Below are 18,301 nucleotides of genomic sequence, written 5' to 3'. Positions count from 1 at the left end.
CCCCCCCTCCCCCTCCACCCCCCCCACTTGTCGTAACTGGCCCGTTTGCCCATTAGCTTCTAAAAAGGCAAGAATCGAGCGAAAGAACAAATGTCACGAGGATTTCGGTGGCGTGAACGAGGGCTGAGTTTCCGAAGACCCGAGGTGCGCGCGTTTTCCCTTCCCCTAGACAGGTGGGGGTCCGTTTCGCACGCTGCGCGCACCGGTTGTATCGGAAACCCCGCTCACCCGGACTACCCCGGGATTTACATTTAGCGTCCGGCGAAAACTGCGCCACCGCCAGTTAAACCGGGCTACCTCGGCGGCTAGCTGGAAGAAGCTAACCCGCTAGTCGGCTAACAGGGGGGGGTCGTTCCGGTTGCGTTGTTGTTGTCAAAGGACCACGTAACGAACGTCTAGCAATTAAACAGATTTTACCGAAAACAAGCCGTTTTACTCTTAACGCTCGTGGTGAGTACTTTGTTTCCAGAAGTTTTTCCATTTTTTTCCTTACTTTGTTTTGGGATTTTGTTTTTTCTTCTTTTTCTTTTTTCTCCCCCCCCCCCAGTGATGTTTTTCTCTTACGAGCGGCGTTGAGCTAACGCGTTGCGCTGGGCCGGCGCGCTAGCTAGCATGCGGCTAACCCACATTTGCAACCGGCGAAGCACCGGCACCGATAACGTCGACGGTTTTTCTATATCCGCTCCAGAAACCCTCGCAGGTCGCGCTTTGATTTGATTTATTTTATTTGTTTTTGTCTTTTGCAGGGGACTTTTGTTCTCATGTCGGTTTTTGACCAGCTAATTCTTTCACACTCTGCAGCCCACCGAGCTAGCCTCGACTCATAAACGTTAGCCAGGGCATAAGCTAACACCATGTAGCTCAGTAGCTAGCTAACCCTATTTAGCCACTGCACCGTACCAGAACCAGCCTTATCTCGATTTTTGGATGATTTTTTTTTTAATATGACAATTTGTTGTTCATTTTTGAATCTGGCCAAACGGTCGTTGGCTAAGAGAAGCTAGCTGGTTTTGCACAGGGCCCGCGGTACACGTCAGAGCCTGGCCATGGCGCTGTTGGACGGGCCGCGGGTCCCTGGGCTGTGTGGCGCGTGCTCGGAGTTGATCCTTTTCCACCGTCTTGATTTTACTCGCCGTTTGGTGAAGCTTGGATTTTGGGGAAATTGATTTTTTTTCTCCCCCCCCATCGTGATTTTCCTCCCCTTGGAGTGTTGTATAATATTCAGTTGTCTGCCAATGACATCAATATTGTTAACTATTTACAAAACATATTAAAGTCTTTTATGATTCTGAAAGCGTATGGCATGTTTTATCCTGGTTGTTGCAAATGCCCCTAAATTCATACTGGTAGACTGCATCCTTGCACCCGGGGGTCCTTACTGTGCACATGAAACTAGTTATCCCCCCCCCCCCATATGCACTGGGAAGTTTTTAAAGCATGTTATAAAAAAGCTAAGCTGAACAAAAAATTAGCTTCAATTCATCTTTTCGTTCCTTAGTCATGTTCCCTCATACACGAAGTACCCAAGAACTGACCAATTTAAGCCACAAAATCTATTTGCATTTCCAATACATCTGTTTACTTCCTTTACCACCACGTGTCCCATCTCTGAGATTGTGCTAATTGTGAAATACAATAACACTGCTTATATTTACTCTTAATTCAATGACGTGGAGAATCCTCCATATAAGACGAGCTCAAATGAAAGTCATATTCGGCAGCAGACTGTGTGCTTCATTGTCGTAACCCACTTCTACATCTGAATTTCATTTTAATACAACCTCGAAATCAATGGCTGATTTGGAATAGCTGGTCAAATGATTACTCAAGCTGACTGGACCTTGTGTAAGACAGAATTAAAGACCCAGCGTTAATTATTCAGGGACAAATGCATGTCACCCATCTAGCGTGAGGAAAGGGGGAAGGTTTGCTTTGCTAGAATTAAGTGTTGCTGGAAGCCATCGCAGATGTGGATGTCAAAGATGAGTTGCAGTTTTTTTGTATCATAAGATGGGGGGGGGGGCGCTAAGAATTGTGCAAGTAACTAGAATTGGCTCAAAAAAAAATTTTTTTTTGTCCGTAAGTTTTTGTGGAGGCTTTTGTAACCCTAATGCACTGTAAAACTGTTGGTTTATATAGGCTCTTTGAAACATGGTTTACTCCAATTGTCTTTCTGTAATGGTACCCACACCCACTCGTGGTGACATTCTAGGTCATAAGTTCGTGTACTTGGCCCTAATGAAAACACATTGTACATGACTTGAGAATCAGAATTTGTAGGCTGTTGCCTTATGCCAGCGTTTTTGATAAAACTAAGACATTGATTTGTAAGTTTGAGAAATGCTGCAGTCTGTTATTATGAGGAACATAATTTTGTTGGCAACCTTTCACTCTTCCATAAAACTCAAAAATCTCAATAGTTAATATTTAACAGCCCAAAAAACAGCTGCTTGAGTTAATGGTTCTCGCACTCAAAACTGCACAAGGCTGTATGTTGATGTCTCAGATGGGCCGGTTTGAAGATGTGTGCCTCTTTGCGAAGCTGCGTCACTTTCTGTTTGCCTCATCAGTGAATCCTGCAGGTAAGGCTTGATAGACGATAACGCTGTGCAACATGACTGAGGCTTGTTTTCTGTTACCTCAGTATAAGTCACGGGGGGCGAAGGTGAAGTCAACTTTCTCAGAGGGTGCTGCTGTAGTTTGCTGAGAGCACCAATCTCCGCCCCAAGCCACACGCCTGCACAAACTGCCCGCAGTGTCAAAGAACAGGCAGACAGAGGACAGCCCTTCACACAGACGCTATGGAGTGAGTGACGACTACTTCAAACCCCCCTCCCCCTTGTCAGAAAGTCTTACTGTTGATACCTGTCCTGTTTATGACTTGTTATATATCAGGGTCATTCCTTGATGCCTGGCTGCACCCCGGCAGTTGGACTGTACTGGATGACAATATCGCCTTTTCTTTTGGCTAGTGGAAAAATAACACAAGTAATTTGATGGATGTTTTTAATCTTAAGAACCTTACTGGGCGATGAATGTATATGTTGTTTATATGTGTAACTTGTAGCTCCGGTGGTGTTAAGTGGCATGTGTCGCCCATTGAGCTAAACACCCCCTGTGAATGATCATGCTTGAAATATTGTATAATGTCAATAAGTTGGGCAATATAAAACTGCCACCAAACAAAACTGTCAAATGTTCAACAACACCCCTATTTCTCCTTCTTTTAACTTGAATGGCTCGAGTCTGCAGAGGGTGGTGGGACATATGACAAGCACCTGGAAGCTGAATTTCATTTCACCTGGATTTCTTCACAGCTGTGCAGCCTTCTGCATTTCCAAGTGTATAGTTTTTATTGAAGAATTGCAGCATTAGTTTCTTTAAAACCCTGTATCTGTTGGGAGATTAATCTTTGGATCAACGTGTCTGCTCTTTAAATGCATAATCTTTCTTACAGTGAAGCAGGATTTTAGTCTTTTTAAAACTGCAGTAGAGTCACATCACAGTTTCCCGCAGCCATCAGGCACATGACGGCCCTGTTGAAGAAGTGTAGTCTGTTAACATTCAGCCGTTGTATGAGTTGTTCAGAAATGCGTGAACTGAAAACCTTAGCTCGGGATGCATTACGGTCTTATCAGCTACCTTCTTGCACGCAGCGCTGAAGTTCAGCAGCAGCAAAACTGGTAGGAAATCTCCTTCAGCCAGTGTTGCTGAAACACGGACGCCACGTGATGTGTTCCCGTGAGTCTTTAAGCGGTGGGTCAGGGGGATTCCGGTGTTTGAACCCACATTTAATCCCAGACACATGTCCGGTATTATTTTCATTATGCTGATGCTTCAGACGTATCCTATCCGGATATTTAGGACTGTATGTTGATATTCTGTCCAGCTGGGGTATGTGTTCATCTTTTATGTGTTTTGTCTGTGCAGTTATATCAGAGGGATATTTTTGCCTTTTTCTAAGCTGTGGGAGGGGGGGCATTTTTATGCGGTATGGAGTGTGCAGTGCCATTGATAAACTGATGGGGAGACATTGTCCCGCAGCCACCCTGTACATGAAATAAAAAGCAACGGTGGGGCTGATTATCTTTCTATGGTAATGAAATTCAGTCTCATGATAATGATGATCACCGTCTTGTCCACATGCCTGTTGCTGATGCAAAAGGTTTAATCCCTGTAATGCATGAAAAAGGAAAGGCAGTCATCAGGTACTATGCTTTGGTGCAGGGCTTTCTCAATGAAGACTTTCTTTGTGGGCATGCTCACTTGCCTCCTTTTCTCGCAGTAACTGAAGCAATGCATATTTACAGCTCCGGGGGATCACATAGGGTTAGTTGTCATGTTCACGAGTACAACTAAGTTAGCTGTTGCAGGAGTGACGAAGATGACTCATTCCATGGCTTAAACTGGGATTTGTGTATCTGTCTCTCTCTCTCTCCCCTATCCCCGTCTTGTCTTTTTAATAGTCGCTCGCCCACAACCTCCAGCCTGATGGCAAGCAACGTCACCAATAAAACCGACCCACGCTCCCTCAACTCCCGGGTCTTCATTGGCAACCTCAACACCCTGCTGGTCACAAAGGCCGACGTGGAGGCCATCTTCTCCAAGTACGGCAAGATTGTGGGCTGCTCCGTCCACAAAGGCTTCGCCTTCGTCCAGTATTCCAATGAGCGGAACGCCCGCGCAGCCGTCGCTGGGGAGGACGGACGAATGATTGTTGGACAAGTGCTTGGTAAGTTTGCAGGTTCAGCTTCCTGTAAGGGGAGCTGGATCTCTGGCCAGGCTTCTCCATCAAATGGATGTTGAAGAAGATGGTCTCAGATACAATTCCAGGTATCACGGAATGCAGGGCGGCCTCTTGGTATCTTAGGTTGTGCCCCAGTTAAAAGGACCCAACTTCCATTCGCTCCCACATTTTATGCAAGTGTCCTTGAGCAAGGTACTTGACAAGTACTTCCTCAGTGGAGGCTTTGCTAGATGTTGGAGCCTGCACCTCAACCGGCTGGCATGAAGAAAATTTTGCTTCTTATGCTCATGATGACGTTAACTTGTTTATAAAACTTCCTTCACATTATATCAACATGGTTTCGATTGTGGGCGGCACGGTGGCGCAGTGGTTAGCCCGGTCGCCTCACAGCAAGAAGGTCCTGGGTTCGAGCCCCAGGGTAGTCCAACCTTGGGGGTCGTCCTGGGTTGTCCTGTGTGTGGAGTTTGTATGTTCTCCCTGTGTCTGTGTGGGTTTCGTCCCGGTGCCCCGGTTTCCTCCCACAGTCCAAAGACATGTAGGTCAGGTGAATCGGCTGTACTAAATTGCCCGTGTGTGTGTGTGTGTGTGTGTGTGTGTGTGTATGTGTGTGTGTGTGTGCCTGGCGGCCTGTCCAGGGTGTCTCCCCGCCTGCCGCCCAGTGACTGTTGGGATAGGCTCCAGCATCCCCGCGACCCTGAGAGCAGGATAAGCGGGATAAGTGGTTCGGGTAATGGATGGATGGTTTCTGTTGTTGGCAGCCATAAATGAAAGCTTCTGTTTTTCTTCCCAGCTAGTGCGAGGCTGTTTGTGGTAATACGCTAAATACATTTTTGTGAAATGTAGACGGACGAGTCTCAACAACCATGCAAAACATTGAGACATATCAAAAGTTCATCCAAACAAGTTGTATTGAGATATTTTCGAGGTGACTCGACCACAGTTTTGTATCAGGTGCCAGAGACGTTGCCCTGTCTGTTGAGGTTGGTGTCAGACCCGTGTCTCATCAGTGACCTATTTTTTTTGAACAGTTTCTTTTAATATCTGGATATAAATACCATTATATGGCAAAACATGTCTAGATTTTGGGGGGAAGTCCTGACTCTAAATGGCTTCGTTGACGTACGTATACCCCAACCCTCCCCGTCCAGCAGCACCACCGACCCTGCTGTCTCTCTTAACGCCATATTGGTCTGTTGTTTTTTTCTTACTTTCATAGACATCAACTTGGCTGGAGAACCAAAACCTCACAGGTCAAAGACCACCAAACGCTCTGCCGGGGACATGTACAGGTTTGTTAAGATAATACTAGTATGATAATAATAATTATTGTGTTTATTTAAAGGCGCCTTTCGTGACACTCAAGGTCACCTTAACATCAAACACAAAGCAGTAAAAAACAATAATGCCAGTATCTACTACTACTACTAGGATCCGTGATGTGTTTCACGAGTAAAAATACATTAAGGATGCCCAGCAAGATCTGCTCAAAAGTTAAACGTCTTGAGTTTCAACACCAGAAAGACCAGATGGTCATTTTGACCATTTTGGATTTTCAAAGTTTAATAAATTTGTGAGAGAAAAAAAAGATATAGACCTGCCACTCCCTGAATGCCCCTAAAACTGCATATATTTGCATTAAAATGAGTTTTAGATCAGTTGCACAAAAATAAGTTACGATAAGATCTACCTGAAACGACCATGAGCCGCCAAAATGACCGCTCATAATTTGCGCGTCAATGTGCGTGTCATGTCACTGTTTATGACGTGTCTCGGTCGCGTCATTTCCTTGATGAAGTTCGTTGCTCTGTCCTAGAAACACACTAGCGCCCTCTAGTGCAGAGAAATAGTCTAAACTTGAGTTTTGATTATTTCCAACATGTCTGGTTACAGACGTGGTTACAGACGCACCATGACTACCACCGACATGTTGCAGTATTTACAGGCGTTGGATAGCGGCCATTTTAAGTTGTTTGAAAAATAGTATTAAAGTTGTTAAAATGTTAATTTTGGTGTCAGTCGTTTCCTAACAGGCATCCTAACATATGTAATGCATTAATATCTCATTTGGGTATTTATCTTGACAGAATAGAGTTTAAAAACCGGTGGTCATTTTGACTGCTCATGGTCGTTTTAAGTAGGAGTGAAATCCCGGTTCTGGTTCAAACCAGAGTTTGGGAACAGAGTATAAACAAATCATGAAACAAAAGTTTGCTTTTAAAAACACTTCCTAGAATCATCTTCATTTTCCTCTTCTGCTCATTTCTAAAGCAGCAGTTCATCGTTTGACCTCGACTACGACTTTCAGAGGGATTACTACGACAGGTGAGTCGGTCATTCCTTCATGGTTTCCTCATCTGCCAGTCTGTCTCTCCAGGTTTTATAGAAAACCATAAACATCATTAATCACTTTCTGGAAATGTATCTGGTGATAATGTTTTCCTTCCTGAGTTGGACAGGGTGTTAAACGGGAATCCCGAGATTATTCATACCGTTTATGAATAGTGACCCATAATGCGGTTTACCCATGCGGGCAGTCAGTGTCTTTTAAAAGAGTTAGTGTCATGGTTTTGTTTGCCCATTTTAATTTAATTTAATTGAACGGCTCTTGTGTTTCCTTTGTGGACTGAGCGAGTGTCCTAAATCCACAACCTATTCAGAACCGATCCCAGGTAGTCCCCGGGTTACGAACGCCCGATTTACAAATGCCGGTACTTACGAACCGACCTCCATAAAGCCTGTTATTTTAAGAAAATTGAGTTACACACAATTGTTCATACTACTTTATAGTATTACTTCGTAGTACTTCGAACAGACAGACTACTTGGCGTGGTCCTCAAAGCACTGCGCGTTTTAGGCAGTTCGTCGGCCCGAGGGAGAACAACGCCACGCCGTCATCACCATTTCCAGTTGGATTGCGTAAACATTGTGTGCGTTGTGTTTTGACGTAAAGTTTGTCGTGTGTTTACCCTGGTAATCGTGGTTTCCGAGCGTGGCTTCAGGAACGAGGGCCCCGAGCGGGCTCTCGTTTCTGGCCCGCTCTCGGAACAGTGGCAGGCGGGGAGTTTGAAATGTAAGAAATGTTTCTTTAAAGTTTTACACCTATACACACATCCTCTCTCTCAGGTATAAATCCTGTACTGTGGTTAGATTTATTGTTACTGCATTATTATATTTACGTTTTAGGTCAAATATATGCTGTGTACTAAGACACACATGTGAGTAATCGACGCTGGATGTGAACTGTACATAACTGTTCCGACTTGCATACAAATTCCACATAAGAACAGTCTAAAAAATGCAACCTGTTCATAACCCGGAGACTACCTGTACTGTCTTATATATATATATATATATATATATATATATATATATATATATATATATATATATATAAGACAGTACAGGTATATATATATATATATATATATATATATATATATATATATATATATATATATATCTGTGATTTATTGACCTCGTGTGCACCCTCTTGACCATTAAGAGCGGCAGATGGAGCCCTGCTGGTTGTTCCTGGGTCTCGGGTTCGTCACAAAGGTTGATGGGCTTTTGCTGTTCGATCCCCACACTATGGACCTCTCTTCCTACTGAACTCAGACACACTGAGTCTCCAGCTTCTTTCAAATCTCTTCTTGAAACTTTTCTCTCTGTGAAAGCTTTTGGAAATGTTTGGTATTTGTTTTTTATTTATTTATACTGTATTTATTTTTATTCCTATTTATCTGGTCTTATTCATTTATTGTGTTTACCTCCTCTGTGCTCATGTCCTTTGGTCTTATTCTCTTTTTTGCCTTGTTTTGTTTTTATATATATATCAGCTTTGTTAAAAGAAACACTCAATGATAGGAAAAGTGCTCAACAAATAAGGAGCAAAATAATAATAATAATAATAGACAGCTGGTGATTGCTTATGACATGAAACAGGCTTGTCCTGTCTCATAAAGAATTTACTTGACTCACTGGATTATATATTTATTTATTTATATAAAATATCCTAAATTGTAATTTCTGAGTTTTTAGCTGATGTCGGCTTGTATTTATATTATATTTACTGTGTATTTTCATCCATGCAGCACCCATAGTATCTACTCGCCTGCTAATCTTCACCATCCATTTTTTGATTGTAGAGTTTACTCGTACCCGTCCCGCGTGCCCCCTCCCCCTCCCCCCTTGTCACGGGCTGTGATTCCGTCCAAGCGGCCGCGGGTCAGCCTCAGCGGCGGAGGAGGTAGCAGGCGGACCAAGACCAGCTTCTCTTCTTCCTCAAAGAGCAGCCAGAGGACGTCCTCATCCAGAACAAGTCAGTAGCCACGCTGCAGTCACAGCCAAACGTTGAAGCAGTTCCAAGCCAGCCTGTGAGGAGATGAATAAACTGCATTGTCAGTCCATGCCATTCAAGTTGCCGTCTTTAGTGATCAAACCATCAACCCGTGCTAAGGGTCGCATATTAACATGTCCGACAGAAAACAAAAAGAGAGGCTTCGATAAGACTTGCTCACCACTAGAGGGTAAGAAAAGTGTAGTCCAAGTGTAGTCGATCTTCCAGATATAAGTCCATACTGCTTGTTACTAAAAAAGTCTGTTAGACTTCATATGGTCAACAATATATGTCCTGATTAATTTTTCCATTGTCTTACATACTACAGATGTCGGACTAACTGGCCTGTAATTTCCTGCTAGTGACTTGTTTCCTTTTTTGAAAATTGCGCTGATGTGTGCCTCTTTCCAATCACAGGGTAAAGTCGATTCTTCTAATGATTTATTATACAGCATTGTGAGAGGTTCGGTAATCACACTAGCCAATTCCTTTAAGGTCCTAGGATGTGACGCATCTGGCCCTGGTGATTTCTAGATGTTCACATCCTGTAGAAGGTGTTTTATATCTTCAAAAGTTATTATAAAACATTCTGTTTGCTGAACTTCCACTTGTGGCAGTTCAGGTATGTGCCCTTCAGGTTTGATCACAAATATACTGCTGAAGCAACCTGACAGTATTTCTGCTTTTTCAGTATCTTTGTGTTTTTTTGGGCATTCGTGTCCTTTTGATGAGTGTATAAATCTCCGACTGATCTCTTAACTTTTGTCCTCTTATTAATATAATTCCGGATAACCTTTGGTTGCAGCTTAGAAACAGTTTAGGTAAAAGGTTTAGTCACTTTTAATTTGCGTTACGTTTTTGACGTGTCAGGTATTCCATCTTAGCTCACATTTTTTTGCAGGATTTAAATTCTTTTAATATATTTTGGTGTTTCCACTCAGCTTTTCTTATTTGCAGCTTTTAATGTGCGTACAATATAGATGGAAACTCAGCTCGCCACATTTAACATGTTAACACTGTCGTGTGTGGAGTCTTAAATGTTGGATTGGCTGTGTGATCTGGAAATTAATTGTCAGATTGTTTTACTATTGTTTTTGTCTTGTAAACCACTGTTTAGATTAATGCTTAAAGCTGCAACCATGAAGACTGCATGTAAACAAGTGTTCAACAACAAAATGCTTTCTGTTAGTCTGTCAGTGGTACATTTAAGACAGTAGCGAATCCACAAACATCCAAATCACAGGTACTGTAGGACTTTAATAGTTACTGTAGGACTTTAATAGTTACTGTTGGGTAGGACTTTAGTAGTTACTGTTGGGTAGAACTTGAATAGTTACTGTTGGGTAGGACTTTCATAGTTACTGTTGGGTAGGACTTGAATAGTTAGTTAGGTAGGACTTGAATAGTTACTGTTAGGTAGGACTTGAATAGTTACTGTTAGGTAGGACTTGAATAGTTACTGTTAGGTAGGACTTGAATAGTTACTGTTAGGTAGGACTTGAATAGTTACTGTTGGGTAGGACTTTCATAGTTACTGTTGGGTAGGACTTTCATAGTTACTGTTAGGTAGGACTTTAATAGTTACTGTTGGGTAGGACTTTAATAGTTACTTTGGGTAGGACTTGAATAGTTACTGTTAGGTAGGACTTGAATAGTTACTGTTGGGTAGGACTTGAATAGTTACTGTTGGGTAGGACTTTAATAGTTACTTTGGGTAGGACTTGAATAGTTACTGTTAGGTAGGACTTGAATAGTTACTGTTGGGTAGGACTTGAATAGTTACTGTTGGGTAGGACTTGAATAGTTACTGTTAGGTAGGACTTGAATAGTTACTGTTGGGTAGGACTTTCGTAGTAGTTATTGTTGGGTAGGACTTAAGTAGTTACTGTTGGGTAGGACTTTAGTAGTAGTTACTGTTGGGTAGGACTTTCATAGTTACTATTGGGTAGGACCTTCATAGTTATTGTTGGGTAGGACTTTTGCAGCAGAAATGATATAGAGCGTAGCGTTTTATTTCTTCACCATTGCAAAAATGTTACAGGTAGCGGCAAATTTCAAGAAGTAAAGTTGGGGCCAAACAACAGAACAAGCCCATAGAAGATCTTTAGCGACAGAAAGTACAACATCGGTAACTAGAAACTCAGGTTCTGCCGTATACTTTTATTCGCCAGTGGGGAAGATACTGACACACAAGCACTGATGAGACGGTTTTATTTCGAGTGGAGGTTTTGTAGTCAAACACCACTGCAGTTACCATGTAACACCACTGGTGTCAGTCAGTAATTAGATAAAAATGGGGAGTGTTGGGATTGTAGGTTTAATAAGGTTTAGTATTTTTACTAGTGCTCTTAGCTTTGTACGAGAGATAAAGTGGACCTGAAACCAAAAGATGAAGCAAAGCTCACTTAGTTTCTGCCTAATGGACACACAACCAATGTCTTAGTGTCTCTGTCTGTGGTTGGCAAAGTGTTACCTAGATGTTTTGTCTGTACCTCTCACATTATTTGCTCATCCAGAGTTCTCTTTCCTTCTGCCCTCTCTCTGCAGTGAAAGTAGATGAGCTGCAGACCATTAAGCGTGAGCTGACCCATATCAAAAGCAAGGTGGACTACCTGCTGGAAAGTCTGGAGCGCATGGAGAAGGACCACAGTAAGAAGTCAGGTAAGGCAGAGATGCAATAGCCTGAGGGAAGGCAAAGGGGGGGGGCGCAAAAAAAAATTTCACCAAAGATATGGGGAAGGAAAGCAACTACTACCCCCTACTGGTTGAGTTTGTGAATTTATGCTTAAGAAAATGTCGTACCATCCTACCAACACGGGGGTCGTTGGTTCGAATTTCCATGTTACCTCCAGCTTGGTCGGACGTTCGTACAGACACAATTAGTCATGTCTGTGGGATGTGGGTATGTGTCCTGGTCGCTGCACTAGCACCTCCTCTGGTCTGGTCTGGTCGGGTGCCTGTTCGGGGGGGGGGGGACTGGGGGGAATAGCGTGATCCTCCCACACATTACGTCCCCCTGGTGAAACTCCTCACTGTCAGGTGAAAAGAAGCGGCTGGCGACTCCACATGTATGGGAGGAGGCATGTGGTAGTCTGCAGCCCTCCCCGGATCGGCAGAGGGGGTGGAGCAGGACCAGGACGGCTCGGAAGAGTGGGGTAATTAGCCAAGTACAATTGGGGAGAAAAAAGGGGTGGAAATCCCCCCCCCCAAAAAAGAGAAAATGTCGCACCAAGTCACAAGTACTAAACGTGTACTAAACTTCAGCCACAGCTGCCATCATTGAGAACACAAGGCTATAAAACTGAACCCACAACAAAGTGTTGTAGTAAAACATTCAATTTCAGCTCCACATGTATGGAATTCAGTTTTGTCTCCAGCTGCCTGTAGGAAACCACAATTAATAAAGTAACATTGTTTTGCACACAGAAAGGGACACCTGCCTTTTATTTGGGCCATTCTGAAGGGCAGCTTTAATTTAATTTCAGCCGTCAAAGCAGGTTGAATCAGTTCATCTTGACACGTTTACTGACGGATATGTTTCATCACTCATCTAGGTGACCTCTGACTGCAGGTCTCCCCACCCTTATAAACAATACAGTCGCATAACGACCGAACCCAACGACCAGTTTCATATGCACGTATGGGTGTGACCATCAATGGCCATGTGTACTATTCACGGAGGATTTGGGGACGTTTGCAATCACAGCACTGTAAGATGGTGACAGATGTACTCTTAGCCCCCCTCGGTTCAGGGACGGTCGTTCCCTCTTCACATAGAAGGCCTCCTTGACTCCCCATTCAAACCAGCGTTCCTCCCTATCAAGGATGTGCACATCCTCATCCTTGAAAGACCATTCCTGAAGCGAGGCATACATAGAGACATTAATTTTAAGAAGTTACCTGGGCAGAAGACTTTACCATTGAGCTTTGCAAAACCACTAGAGGGCGGTATAACTCTCCTCTTCCCATACAAATGTCTACAAACAGCCCTGGCCTTATCATCCATCCATCCATTATCCAAACCACTTATTGTGCTCTCAGGGTCGTGGGGATGCTGGAGCCTATCCCAGTAGTCATTGGGCGGCAGGCGGGGAGACACCCTGGACAGGCCCCCGTAGGATATTAGCACAGACGTCATTTCTCTTCTGAGGACGTGATCTCGATTTTTGAAGCGACAATCATAAATATTTGCATGCAAATAAATGTCCTGTCTTGATGCATGCCGAATAATCCAGGTAAGAAAACCCAAGAAGGTTGAATCAGTTAATCTGGACACAACGTTTGAGATGGAAAGGTCTCATAACTCGACCAAGTGACCTCTTCAGTCTCAGCTGACTGCAGGTACCCCCACCCTGATAAACAATATGGCGGCATAACGGCCGAAAACGACCGTGTTCATAACCCGGAGACTACCTGCCGTGAGCGTCTGTCGCCATCTTACAACATCGCGACTGCAGCCATTCCCAAATCCTCTGAGCAGTACACATGGCCACGAAGGTCTACTTAATGGTCACAGCAACTTGCATAAGAAACCGGTCGTTTTCAGTTGTTATGCCACTGTATTGTTTATAAGGGTGGGGACACCTGCAGCCAGTTGAGATTGAAGAGGTCTCTAAGATGATGATGAGACGTTTCTTTCAATAAACGTTGTGTCCAGATGAACTGATTTAACTTCTTTTGGGTCCTTTTTGATGGTTTCTATTGTTGCCGTATTTAAGACAGTGGGTTAGCCACAAAGATTCAAATCATGAACCCGTTTTGTAATGCCCAGTTTAGGGATTTCTTTCGGGTCGTGCGTAACCAAATGAGTTTTACATCCGCATCGAAGCAGCGAAACGCAGAAGAAAAGTGCAGGTGGCGGGGACCTTGTCATCGCTCGTTCTTGATTTGCAAAATTGTGATATGTCAAAATGCGTCGTCTTTGAAATTGCGGTGGTATTATCAGTGATATTATATCGAACATTACTATCCTGGATTACTACAGGTGTGAGTAAGTAAAACAATAAATAAATAAGATCAAGAATAACTCGGTGTTGCCTCAAATTGTCAACCTTCTGCTTTCTCGTTTGGCAGAGGCCAAGGGCAGCAAGGCAGAGCCAGGAGAGGTGACGTCTCCACAGCACCCCAGCCCCAAGAAAGATGAGGGGATAAAGAGAGAGAGGGAGAGCCAGGACATCAACGACTCGGAGGAGGAGGAGGAGGAGGAGGAGGAAGACGATGGAGACCTGCTTGAGGAGGAAGAGGTGAGGCGAAGCCACAATGTGAGGAGGAATGTCTTGTAGCCCGACTTTCTTCTGTAGAAATTTAAAAATTCAAAGCCTTCTGCCTTCTCACTCAACAACACAGTCCATTCAGTAAATTTGCAACACAACCGCTGTCCCAGAGAACGAACGCCAGCCAGGATGACTGGCGGAACGGCCGGTCTGCATGGGCTAGCAGTTAGCTTAGCCTGCCCCGCTCTCCCAGCCGATCCAACACCAGCTCTCCCAGCCATCAAACGACATTGAGCGTCACAGACATAAATCCTTGTTAAGTTATTCACACGATGACACAAAATCAGATGTAGACGTGGACAAAGACACTGCATAGTCGGCACTGGGTGAGGCCGCCGCAAACGTGAGTCCGCGCCGCCATCTCCCCACACCGGATGTCCAATAATAGTCCCCGTTTATTAGCAAAGGGGATTTGAGACCTCCAGGACAATGACTTATTTGTAATACCCTGTCCATATAAATGTGTAGGCAGAACATTTGACCTACAATACACTGCCAGTAAGTTGACCCTCGTATCAAAAATATGGGTACACATTGCTTAGTACTAATGACACCTAATGGCTTAGTTATATATCCGTTAGTGGTTCTCAACGCTGGTTCTCGATACCCACAGTCCTGCTTGTTGTCTTCTCTGCCAAGTATTCCAGTCGTCTAATCGGCGAGTTTTTCTACTTGACAGAGTAGAAAGCCACCAGTGCTGTCGGTCCCGACAACCCAAGTCAAGAACCGCTGGCTCGTATACACGTTTCTGTATTTAGCAGTAACAAATCATCTTCAAAATTCTTCAGGTGAAGAGCCAAGAACGGGACGAGGAAGATGATGAAGAGGAGGAGGAAGGGGAGCACGTGGACGGAGATGACGATGGCGACAGTATCAACGGCGAAGAGGACTCCTAGACAAACGCAGACGGACATACAGACGCATATATTCACACAGCTCCCAGTGGAAACCCGGACTCCTGTTTTAATACCTGTGCTGTGAATACGCATAGCATAAACATTTGCTCACACTCTTGCATGGTGAATCTCAACACTGATGTTGTCCATCACTCCACAAGCTTATTTCTTTCTGTTTTGTTGTTTTTATTTTCTTTACTGTTGTCCGAAACCGCTGTAACAGGGGTTACTAGCTGTAGGTTTCATTGCGCATTTATTTTCTGTTCATTCATCTTCTGTCCTTGAGGGCAGAAACACGCGTTCCGAGAAACACAGCGAGACGTGTCTTGGAACAACAATCCAACTACACAGGACCCATGAAATTGTAAGAAACTTGTGTTGTTGTTTTTTTTTTTAAGAATTATTTGTTTGACTTTGTGTGCTCTGTATTCATTCATGTCACTGTTTTTATACTATTCAGTCTTGGTTGAACTGTCAGTAAGTTCCAATAAATATTGAAATTGGATATAGTGCCAATTTGTGTGATTGTTCTATGTAAAAGGTTTACGGAACTTAAAACAAATGGAAATGTCAGTGATGTGTTACATATTTTTCTATTTGGCAAATTTCATCCTGCTTTACCAGTGGGTTTTAAGCAGGCAGTCTTTGGTATGGCTCAACCGAAGAGCTATGGCAGACAGAATTCCTGTCTCTTCCGTATGCCTATATCGGTCGGTGTAAGGCAGGGCACAGCTATTACTAACCTGTCAGACACCTGTTATGAATATATGAACAAAGCAATTGATCAAGAAGGGTCTTCGCTCAGCAGCTCAGTCTTACCAGTATGCTAATGGGTCCCATTAGAGACAAAGATAACACTCTTCGCACCAAATGGGGAGTTGATGTTGCAACCCTGCTAAACCCTGTGAGAGTTGTAACCCTGTTGCAACCCTGCTAACCCTGTAAAAGTTGTAACCCTGTTGCAACCCTGCTATAAACCCTGTTGCAACCCTGTTAACCCTGTAAAAGTTGTAACCCTGTTGCAACCCTGTAAAAGTTCATCAGCACAATAGAAGTGCATTCTTCTGTGGTTTTCCAACAGGTTTATCGGAAAACCCCGACCTCTATTGTGCTTGGTAGTTCTCCAACTTTCTACCTGTCATGTCGAATGTAAAAACCTGTTGGGTGGGATGTGACACCTGACACTTCTCAATAATCCCGTATGTGTGTTTTTTTCCAGCTGGTTTTAAAATGTGTATCTTGAGTTTTGCATATCTATTAAGTATGAATGAGTCCATGTAATTTCAGAAATAAGGGAGGTATATTGCATTATAAAAAAACAGGTAAATGTTTATTCTTGATTACACAATAGTGTTAAAGTAGTACAGGTCAAAGGAGGTTTCTGTTTAGCACTTAAAGACCACACAGTAAATGCTAAAACACATATAAAAAAGTTTTGTATTATTAAAGGCGCTTTTGACAACCACCTCGTTCCATCACAGAAAAGGGAGTTACGGTGATTGTGACATACTCTTCTGTACAATCTAAACTTGGTGGCTATCTGTGTTCTTCTGCACACCCCTCTGCTTGTGCACAATTTACATGTTGCTTGCAGGAAAAGCAGCTATTTTACACTTCATTCATTGCCCATCCTGAATCGGCTCAATCTTTTTCAGGATTCCTGACTTCATTGGACCCTCCTTCCCATGCATCTTACCACGGTCCTTTCCCGGTTCGCTGTATGATGCAAAATGTTAGGACACTCATCAGGGCGAGGGTGCCTGGTGAGGGAACGAGAAGAGAGACTGTGAGCTATGAGAACGATTTCGAGCCCAGCATATGCACACGGACTGCCATGACGGTTATGATAGGATGACTGAGGTGTCCGTGAACAAAAACCTCAAGCCTTCTGTTGTTCACTCACTGTCATTTATTCTGCGTAAGTGTCTGCATCTACAAGTATATATAGGAAAATGTGGAAATACATTGAAAGGTTTTCTGTGTGTGTGTGTGTGTGTGTGTGTGTTGCTAACAATTGAATTAGAAAGCACTGCTAGTTCCCAATGTGGGAGCTGTTGTGTTAACACTGGCTAGCATTGTGTTGTGTTTGCATTGAGGTGCATTGTTACCTGGTGCTGTTGCGCTCACAGCACTGGAAGCTGTGGTTGCAGCAGTGGCTGCAGCAGTGGCTGCAGCAGTGGTTGCAGCAGCGGTTGCAGCAGTGGAAGGTGGAGGTGTTCCGGTAGTGTTAACATTACTGCTCGGGTCAGCAACGTTCAGGGGACCGTCTCTCTTTTGGATTGTGAAGGTAAGAGCACCTGAGGAATAAACAAACCAAATCGTATATCAGTAAAAAAACAAAAAAACAAAAAAACAAAAACAAAACCTCTTATTAAGGGCCTTCCTGCCCTTTTCTGAATTCTTATGCAGAGTATGTGTCTGAGTTTTACCCAGAATGGGGACAAAGAGCTAGATTTACATTTGGATTGATGACCTGAGGATGAATCTTTTTTTTTTCTCCAATTTTCCCCCCTTTTCTCCTCTTTTTTTTTTTGGAGCCGTCCCGGTTGCTGCTTCACCCCTTCTGCCGATCCGGGGGGACACCCCGACTGACCAGAGGAGGCGCTGGTGCAGTGACCAGGACAAATGCCCACATCCGACTTCCCACCTGCAGACACGGCCAGTTGTGTCTGTAGGGACGCCCGACCAAGCTGGAAGTAAGACGGGGATTCGACCCAGCGATGCCGTGTTGGTAGGCAACGGAACAGACCGCTACGCCACCCGGACGCCCACCCAAGGATGAATCTTGAGTCAATACAATGTCCATAATTTTGACCTAAGTCAGTTTGTGTGTGTGTGTGTGTGTGTGTGTGTGTGTGTGTGTGTGTGTCCTCTTACCAGTGGTTTCACTTCCAGTTGCCAGTGCGACAGTGAAGATGATGACGGTGCCGTCTCCTGCCCTTTGGACTCCTGCCCTTGAGCCATTGACTGCTGGGACGATGAACTCACATCGGGTTACATTGTCCGCACCCGACACGACGCGGATCTCCTTCACCATCTAAACAGGCGA

At 43.9% G+C, this 18,301-nt stretch overlaps 2 protein-coding genes across 3 annotated transcripts in view; one reads left to right on the top strand and one right to left on the bottom strand.

Moving 5' to 3' along the window:
- The first annotated feature begins 296 nt into the window (after positions 1-296).
- On the top strand, positions 297-15,762 carry LOC130123797 (heterogeneous nuclear ribonucleoprotein C-like). 2 transcript variants are annotated; one of them, XM_056293089.1, is made up of 9 exons: positions 297-450; positions 2,645-2,806; positions 4,467-4,732; positions 5,964-6,036; positions 7,019-7,069; positions 8,893-9,065; positions 11,631-11,744; positions 14,157-14,326; positions 15,145-15,762. In XM_056293089.1, the coding sequence occupies exons 2-9, from the start codon at positions 2,802-2,804 to the stop codon at positions 15,250-15,252; spliced, it is 960 nt and encodes a 319-aa protein (XP_056149064.1). In that variant the 5' UTR covers positions 297-450; positions 2,645-2,801; the 3' UTR covers positions 15,253-15,762. The 2 variants fall into 2 exon arrangements, with proteins under 2 accessions (XP_056149064.1, XP_056149063.1); XM_056293088.1 differs by having other exon boundaries at positions 7,016-7,069.
- Positions 15,763-16,555: 793 nt separating this feature from the next.
- The window catches only part of LOC130124231 (putative ferric-chelate reductase 1), an 8,725-nt gene continuing 6,979 nt past the window's right edge, over positions 16,556-18,301 (bottom strand). The window contains exons 5-7 of the mRNA XM_056293685.1: positions 18,130-18,289; positions 17,361-17,549; positions 16,556-17,012 (exon numbers count right to left, since the gene is read on the bottom strand). Of these exons, the coding sequence (XP_056149660.1) occupies positions 16,945-17,012; positions 17,361-17,549; positions 18,130-18,289 (417 nt within the window). The 3' untranslated portion in view covers positions 16,556-16,944. The remainder of the gene's footprint in view (positions 17,013-17,360; positions 17,550-18,129; positions 18,290-18,301) is intronic.

Source organism: Lampris incognitus, chromosome 14 (assembly GCF_029633865.1).
Source record: "Lampris incognitus isolate fLamInc1 chromosome 14, fLamInc1.hap2, whole genome shotgun sequence".
NCBI lineage: Eukaryota > Metazoa > Chordata > Actinopteri > Lampriformes > Lampridae > Lampris > Lampris incognitus.
This window is presented reverse-complemented; position numbering and strand designations above follow the sequence as displayed.

Bases quoted from the DNA above. Each gene is read 5' to 3' on its own strand.
- LOC130123797 (XM_056293088.1), top strand. The intron at 6,037-7,015 runs GTTTGTTAAGAT...TCATTTCTAAAG, and splicing joins TCTGCCGGGGACATGTACAG to CAGCAGTTCATCGTTTGACC. The intron at 11,745-14,156 runs GTAAGGCAGAGA...CTCGTTTGGCAG, and splicing joins GGACCACAGTAAGAAGTCAG to AGGCCAAGGGCAGCAAGGCA.